The sequence below is a fragment of the Mus pahari genome, chromosome 5 (assembly GCF_900095145.1).
Source record: "Mus pahari chromosome 5, PAHARI_EIJ_v1.1, whole genome shotgun sequence".
Lineage (NCBI taxonomy): Eukaryota > Metazoa > Chordata > Mammalia > Rodentia > Muridae > Mus > Mus pahari.
In genome coordinates, this window is record NC_034594.1 from 2,401,958 (window position 1) to 2,410,947 (window position 8,990).

The 8,990-nt window shown below is 43.4% G+C and overlaps 1 protein-coding gene across 1 annotated transcript; it reads right to left on the reverse strand.

The window, feature by feature from the left end:
* Window positions 1–1,644: 1,644 nt before the first annotated feature.
* Window positions 1,645–8,744, reverse strand: Il17f (interleukin 17F). Its single transcript, XM_021199292.1, has 3 exons — window positions 8,653–8,744; window positions 3,794–4,014; window positions 1,645–2,493 (listed from the first exon to the last, which is right to left on the reverse strand). The coding sequence occupies exons 1-3, from the start codon at window positions 8,677–8,679 to the stop codon at window positions 2,256–2,258; spliced, it is 486 nt and encodes a 161-aa protein (XP_021054951.1). The 5' UTR covers window positions 8,680–8,744; the 3' UTR covers window positions 1,645–2,255.
* Between the last annotated feature and the right edge of the window lie 246 nt (window positions 8,745–8,990).

Consider the following 8,990-nt stretch of genomic DNA (forward strand, 5'->3'; position numbering starts at 1 on the left):
CCAGGAGCAAGGAAGCCAAGCTTACGTAGCCTCTGGGGGGCTATGTGAGCAATGACTGTATTGGGAGAGGTAGGATGAGGTACTTCTGTATCTTCTCCCACAGCTAATGCTAGTCCATCTTTCTTTTATAAGATACACTTCGGCAGTGCTGGAAAACCAAAATGTAAAGGTCTTGAACTCGGAGCCTGAAGATCCAATCCTGCCAGTAACTTCTTGAGTGACACTGAGCAAGCCAGCCAATTCCTCCAGGCTACACTCATAAATGAGAGAGGTAAATCAGGGGCCGGAGTGGTCTATGTGACCTTAGTCATGGAAGGCTACCATCAAGAGGAATCTCTTTCTCTCCAACCTTTAACTGATCCTCGGAATTCAGGTCTGTTTGACATCACCCGGGTTATCTTAGGGAATTGCCAGGACTCTGCCAGTCCTGCAGTCCTGCACCCAGAGCTAACCACGGGTGAGGTCATTAGGCAATGAACCCTACTGTTGTCTGCAGTAGGATTCACTTGTAAATGGCGAAAGGGAGCCTGCCCAACGTCCTGCCTATCATAGATTATGTCCAAGTCAGACAAGGGAGTCAAGTTCCTGCTCCCTGCCTGACCCCAAACCAACTCCCAGATAGGAGAAGGACCTCACCTTCCACTTCCTCTGGAGTGTAGAGATTTTAGACAGCTGGAATGCATCTACAGTGTAGATGTCCTCACAGCACAGTAGCAGTGAAAGAGAGATGTGGTGCACTGTACCCAGGCAAGGAAGACAGAAGGGGAGACACAAGTTTCCCTGGAGCCTGGCGTCTGCATAATGTGTATTGGCCGGCAAGTAGCATGGGAGTCTGATAAAAGACTCATGGTGACCCCTAGAATTCATAGGGAGAAGAAGGCAAAGGGGCCACATGGCAGGGTTCTGGGGGGTGGCTGCTGCCAACACTGTGGCTCTTCTATGTACATCTTCCTCCACGCCATAACTCCAGCAGCTAGCACAGTGGCCAGTAAGTGTTTGCTTTGTAACAAGATGTGGCCAGAAGGGTGGAAGCGTAACATGCTGGCCCCACACCGTTTGCACCATTTCCCTTAACTTTCTGTCTAAGTGTAACGGGACCTCAGTTCCATTAATAACAATAAGTCTAACATGGGTGCTCTGAGGAGGAAATTTGGAAAAACAAATGATACACATACAGACATTCAAAATGTTGAGGGCTGTAAAGTCTTGGACTTCAAGCTGAAGGCAGAAGCAAATACTTTGTCTAGCTGGTTTCTGTGCTGCCATGTTAAACACCATGAACAAAACCAACTTAGAGGGGAATGGAATTGTTTGGCTTATGAGTTCCATTACAGAGGAAAGCTTTGGCAGGAACTTAAGGCAGGACCTAAAGCAGATGTGATGACAGGATGCTGCTCGGTAGCATCCTCTCCTTGACCTGCCCAGCTTGTTTTCTTATGTAACTCAGGACCACCTCCCCACAACGGACACCACCCACAATGGGCTAGGCCCTCCCGAACCAACCATTAATCAAGAAAATGCCCCCCAGACATGCCCAGAGGCCAATCTGATGGGGCAATTCCCCAACTAAGCTTTCCTCTTGCCAGGTGGCTCATTTATACCACATTTACAAACACTAACCAGCACAGACTTCAAATATTTTTTAATTAAAAATATTTTATTACATAAGTAATGGATATATTAATTTTCTACTAAATTGATACATAATCAATAGGTCATAAATATATGTATAGTTCCCCTGCCAATATAAATATATAATAGTTTATGGCAACTTTGTTTATATTTACCAAATTTTTCTCTAAAAACACACATACCACGCATTTGCTTCTTTACCAACCCAGCCCCTGCTCCACAGGCCTCCTCCCATACATTCTGATTATGTTTGTTTCCTTTCCATCAGAAATATGAACATTTCATTGAACTCTACAAGAATGATACTGCATCAAAGTGACTGTATTGACAGACAAGAGCTGTGGTCGTCATCTAACACAGAGACTGGGCCAAGGGTACCTTCATTCACCTTCATTTTCAGGAGGTTAAGTAAGGCATTGGAACACACCAGGACTGGTAAAAATTCTAAAGCAAGCCAGAAAGTTCAAGCTATATCTACTGCAGAACTTCAAGAATGCCATGCACACCTTTCTGAGAATCCTAGAAAGCATAAAGACTTGGAGATCGGGCTTCACTCAGAGCTCTGAATGAAAGGAGGCGTTTCCTCAGCGTCTGTCTTCAGCTGAGTTTGGTATGCGGCTTTGTCAGGCCGCGTGGTGGACAATGGGTTTGACGCAGGTGCAGCCAACTTTTAGGAGCATCTTCTCCAACCTGAAGGAACTGGAACAGCCCTGGGGCTCCCTCCGAAGGATCAGGATTTCTTGCTGGATGGCAACGGAGTTCATGGTGCCGTCTTCCTGACCCTGGGCATTGATGCAGCCTGAGTGTCTGCATTGGGCCTCAGCGATCTCTGAGGGGAACCGGTGGGGGTCTCGGGTGATGCTGAAGGAAAAAAATAAAAGGTAAAGCAGGATGCTTGGGGCCAGAGAGAGGAAAAGAGAAGGATTTCGGTAGCACTGTGTGTTTCCCTTCAGGGGAGGTTCTGAGGTATGCAGGGAGCAGCGCAGACTCTGAATTCATGGACCAAGCTCTAGCTGATAAGTAACTTCCTATACCTCAGATGCCTCCACTATAAAACGGGGTTTCTCCCATATCATTTTCTCCGAGGATTGTTGGGGATATCGCATGGTTTGCATGCATACAGAGTAACCCCATAGATGGTTTGGTTACTCTTAGATCTACATTGTCTTTGTGTTAGTATTATTACTCATCCTTTAAGTGTTGAACATCACTAGCAGGTCTCCCAAAGTACAATGCCTAAAACTCTCTGCTTGGAAAGCAGAATCAGAGCCTTCAGGGTCTGTGACTCCAGAGCCTCTCTTGGTTCCTTGTGAGACTCCCCTCGGGCTGAAGACAGGCAGCCAAGCTGGTCTGCCACAGTCCACAGACTCAAGAAGGGAGCTGTGGATCAGCCACAGAGCACTGCTTCGTCCCAACAGTCTGTCTTTATTCATGTATTTGAAGAGTATCGGCGGGTGGTGAGTGTTCCACAAGACTCTGCCCTATACAGCATCTGTTCCCCAAGCTAACTTTTCTTCCAAATCCTGACTTACCATCCCTACTCAAAGAGAAATGCCTAATCTCAGTAGATCCCTAAACTGACTCATCGTTTCCACCTATCCTCACACAGTGGGAAGGACACAGGCTGAAAACAATACAATCACATAGGCACATAGGTGACCCAAGGCAAGAAGCTGAGTTAGTGGGAAAGGTGCAACTTCTATTGGAGATGGTGAATGTGAAGCCAGGCCTGGTGGCTCATGCCTGTAATCCCAAAACTCAGAAGGCTGGGGCAGAAAGGATAACCATGTATCTGAGGCCAGCCTTGGCTACCTAGTAAGTTTCAGAGCAGCCTGGGCTACAGAGTGAGACCTCTATCTCAGAAAAAAAAAAAAAAAAAAAGGTGAACGTGAGTCCTGAATACTCATAAGAATGAGGCATTGCAATCAAAATAATGTAGCATGTTTTTCTTTCTTTTCTTTTATTATTTTGGTTTTTCAAGATAGGGTTTCACCATGTAGCTCCGGCTGTCCAGGAACTTATTATATACACCAAGCTGGCCTTGAAATTAGAGCTCTGCCGGAGTTTGCCTCCTAAGTGCTGAGATTAAAGGCATCCACCATTACGTTTGGTTTAGCACATTCCTTTCAATGTCATATGTTGATCTCTCTCCTCGACTTACTTGTAATCCCATGGGGAACTGGAGCGGTTCTGGAATTCACGTGGGACAGAAATGCCCTGGTTTTGATTGAAGATGCGAATGTCAACTCTCACACTGTTGTCCTCCAGGGGAGGACAGTTCCCAGTCTTCTGCAAGGCAGGAACCCCTGCTTTGGGGTTCTTCCGAGCTGCTGCCTCCCTCAGAATGGCAAGTCCCAACATCAACAGTAGCAAAGACTTGACCTGGAAAATAGAGATTACCACAGGTTAGAGCCCTGATGGTGGGCAATGTACCTGAACTCTGGGTGGGGTCACTTTACAGGATCAGGGTTTCTTTCTTCTTCTTTTTTTTTTCATAGTTCACTGGCAATGAGAACTGTCGTGCTTAATGTTATCAGGATACAAAACAGAAAGGGTCGTGAATAAAGCCCTCTTGAGTTTATCTCCGGCCTTATATTCCACAAAACCTTTCTCTGGGACATTCTTCCAAACCTCGCCCTACTGTCCAGGCCCCATATGTAATTCAATTAGAAGCATACTTATTGGGATGGAGGAATGGCTCCACAGTTAAGAGCACTGATTGCTCTTCCAGAGGTCCTGAGTTCAATTCCCAGCAACCACATAGTGGCTCACAACCATCTGTAATGGGATCCAGTGCCCTCTTCTGGTGTGTCTGAAGGCAGAGACAGTGTACTCATATATATAAAATAAATATTTTTTTAAAAAAGTATATTTATCAACATTAAATAATAAAGATTTTAGCATGTATCACTCAAGAAACATTTTTTTTATGTTCTCTAAAAATGTCATATCTGTGTTCACACCAGACTCAGAGTTAACTTGCTGCAAGAGCATGGGTGGTCCATGAAAACTTTCTGAATGAATGAAAAAGTGGGGAAGTGAATGAACAGGGCAGCCCAGTTAAATTAAACAGTAGAGTTATGCCACGCTCGTTTAGTAAAAGGATTATGGGAAACTAAACACAGCAATATTCCAATTATCCATGCTAATTGAAAGAAGCAGGGACACCAATGACGCCCGACATCAGAGCGCAGAACCCATTTCTTTTAGCTCTATCTTTTCTGTACTAACACTGAAATCAGTTTCTCTACTGTTACAAGTACACACAAAGTACTCAGTGAAGCTCTAAACACAAGAAGAGCTAAAAACTCAACAGCTCCCCTTGGTTGCAAACATCCCTTGCCATCCCTGCTCACACCTTCCTGGGGAAGAACAAAGCCCAGGGTAAGGTGGAAGAGCTAAGGTTGAGCTTTTCATTTCTGGGCTCTGTGTTGTTCAGGTTCACACTGTGTAGATAGGAAAAGTGACTGTGCATGTTGGATTTAAAGACTTGCCTGTTCTTTTTAAGATCCTGGAGGCAAGAAATGCCCAGAATAAACGAAGGTCATGGGGTCAACCTGCTGGACCATGATCACCGATAATACATTGAAGCAAGCTGCAGGATGAGACAGATTCATCTCCAGATAATCAGCAGCCATATGCCTTCACCTCCGAAGTCATTTGTTCACTCAATAGCTAGTCCTTGAGGCCACAGTGTTGTGGTTTCGGGCATTATCTCTAGAGTTAACTGTGTGGGGTCCATAATTAATTTATAGGACTCACCCCCACAGTGACTTGGTTTCCTACACCCTCATAAATCCCAAAGAACCCTGTAAGCATGCAGTAGTTCCACACAGGCAACAACAGTTGGCAGTGTATTGATGTTACCCTGTGCATGAGATGGATGTGAAATGCAGTCTTCACATGTAATTTGAAATTTAGAAAACATAGTCACACATCTATCAACCACTTCTTTAGATTTCTTAAGTAAATTTCTCCTCCAGAATCATCTCTTTCCTCTTATATGTCATGTCTATTGGCTCGCTTCTAACTTTGACTACCAAGACTGAAAGTCACTAGGGGGTTATGTGATTAATGATAATTTGTTGTGGTGGTTGAATCTACCTGCATAGGCTTAGATATGTGGATGCTTGGTCTCCAGTTGGTGGAATTATTTGGGAAGGGGTAGGAGGTGTGGCCTTGTTGGAGGAGATGTGTCACTGGGGTCGGCTTCTAAATTTCAAATCTTATATCATTCTCAGTTAGTTCTTTCTGCCTCATGGTTATGTCTTAAGATGTAAATAAACTCCCAGCAACTTCTCCAGCACCATGCCTACCTTCCTGCCTTCATCCATGATGATCACGCCGCTTAACCCTTGGAAACTGCAAGCCCCGAATTAAACACTTCCTTTTATGTGTTGCCATGGTTATAATGTTTTATCACAGCAATAGAAAAATAACTAAGACTACTATCATGTCCCTAACAGCTCATTATGTTTCCTTATTAATAGCTAAACATTCTTGGAGTATTTTAGAAAATGTTTTCACACCTCCTTACAAGATTTAAACAGCTAACTCATGGCTGAAACTCATCCTAATTATCTAATCAGCTCTCAAAGGACTTATGTCAGAGAGGCAATAGACAACCTGGCGGGGTCCCCAGCCTCTTTGTGACAATCTATAGGTTCCACCTTCTATGGCAAGGCTTGGCCACAGCCACTGAAGGTCATTACTATTCTCCATATTAGTCTTCACTGTGTCTAATTTCAAGGGCCACGCATTCGAAACACTCTCTGCACTGCATCAGTAAGACAGAAGTATTGAAAGCCACAAATCACTGCTTGCTTTATGACAAGCGTTTTTGTTTGTTTGTTTGTTTTTGGGTGTTTTGGAGCTCTGATAAGGCCGGTGCTGAGTATGAGAAACAATACAAACAACCCATCTTCCCAGGGGAGTTGGGGACTTTTACAGGTTTGAATTCCACCTTTAAAGGGGATTGATAGGTGTGATTCAAATCCTGTAGGATGGGAAACAGCTGGGAGAATGTTGCAAATGGAGGTGGTCAGTCACAGAGTGAGAAGCTTCCCAGTTCAGCTTTGTACATTACTCTTGAGTGCTCACTGCTGGGAGAACACCTGCACACTTGCCTTTACACCTACCTGTAGTCTGTAACCTCCCTACACAGGAATGGGTGACAGAGACTGTTCAACTCCAAGCTCCATCCAAATTTACCTCAATTGCCCACAGCGTAAGTCTTCTCTGCTTGCCCCTCCTCATAATCCCACTTCACCACTTCTTTCTCCGCCATGCTTCTTGCTAACAATCCATCTGATTTCAAAGCAATAGTAATGGTTTGGAGCATTAAACTATCCAAATGATTTTCTTGGCTACAATGGCATTAGATTGAGAATCTTGCCTCTCTCAATTATCCACAAATAAGCATACTGTTGTTGGGAGTCAGAAAATCAAGATGCAGGTCTCAATATTGTTATATTAGCAATATATTAGCATTGCAATAGAAAATGACAGCAAATGAAAACCAGATGACTGAACTACTTTTCACTGTGTAATGGAGAAAATGTTCATGATCTATTCCTGTGGGTTGACGAGGGTCTGAGAGGTAATACTAAATCACGGAGCAAGGCTTGGTGGCACACTCCTGAAATCCCAACACTCCAAGAGAGAAAGGCAAAAAGGTTGCCAGTTCCAGACCAGTCTGAGCCCACATGGCAAACTCAAGACTAGTGTGAGCCACACAGAAGATCTTGTCTCAAGGGCTGGAGAGATGGCTCAGATGTTAAGAGCACTGACTGCTCTTCCATAGGTCCTGAGATCAATTCCCAGCAACCACATGGTGGCTCACAACCATTTGTAATGGCACCCGGTACCCTCTCCGACAGTGTATTCATATACATTAAATAAATAAATAAATCTTTTTTAAAATCTTGTCTCAAAAAAGCAAAACCAATAATATTAAGAATTAATATTTGTATAGTCTTTCTACCTCTTATAGCAATTACAGAGTCCAAATTAACTAAAATCTAAGCACTTATGATCTATCTACCTTGCAAGTCTAGAATCATATCAATATAACAATTAATCCCTTCCCCCATAATTATGCTGCTGCACCGGTGGGGGAAGTAAAATTCACAAAGGGAATGACCAACACCAAATTCCACACTTAGCAGGTAGGAGAGTCAAATCTGTCTGATTTCAAAGCCTATGTCCCTAAACACTGTACTTTGGTGGCTTACTGTAATCACTATAATAACATACAATAATTAAAAGAATATTGCCGTTGTCAGAAAACATGAGCCATTTATAAAAGCCATGCTCTTGGAGGTCTCAAGGCTTATCCAGGGAAAGGACTATCAAAACCAGTAACACAGTGTGCGATTTCCTAAGCTTGCCCCATGTGTCTCTATACTAAACCCTTCCTAGGAATTAATTAATTAATTAGTCAGTTATCAAAGTCACGAGAAGTTTCTCCAGGAGCTAACCAAAAGTTTAGCACTGGGTCATTCTACTTCCTCCGTCCTAACGACCTTGGAAGAACCAAACTGTGGGCCCCCTGCTTCTTTGGGATATGTTATATATTAATATCTAATGTATATTTATACTACTATCACATGCAATGTAACATGATATCATATATAGATTCGTTCCTTGGAATACATATTTATATAAAACAAAGCTTGGCCTGGCTCTTATTTTAGGCCAACCGAAGTCTATAATGAGTAGATAAGAGAGACCATGATGGTCACTGGAGATAACCAGATACACACACTAGCCCACCTGAGCAAATCTATCAGGTAAGATTATATGCTTTTCTCCTTTTCTAACTTTTCCATTGATGTTGGTTTTTATTCTTTTCTTCTATTCTCTTTTTTCTCCACCAGAAAAATCAAAATTTAACTTAAGTTCACGTTTTAAAGAACTAATTCACAAAAGACTCCAAGAAGGCCTAAAGCCTTAGAAATCTCCCTTTCTTAAAGCTTAGACATAGCTGTCCTCAGCCTATGATTATTCAACACCACTCACCATGGCTGTTTCATGGGTGCCCTTCATGCTGGTTTCTCCAATGCCTGCTTCTTCACTCAGGAAGTACTTTCTTCTAAGTCCGACTCCCTGAGTATGTCAAGCAGTGGTAGTACCTGTCAGTTTTATAGCAATCACTGCCCCTGTTTCCACTGACCTCCTTACTGACTGTAAGTTGTGGTTGACTGAGAGATATTGACTAATGCAGGGTTTCTACTCCACTTCCTGAAGGGGAATCAAAGGGGGACCCTAGAGGGAGATGACGGAAAATAGACCAGATCTTCCCTCCCTCCCTTCTAGACCCACCCACTTCCACTCCCATTACCTTTACTACAGACATG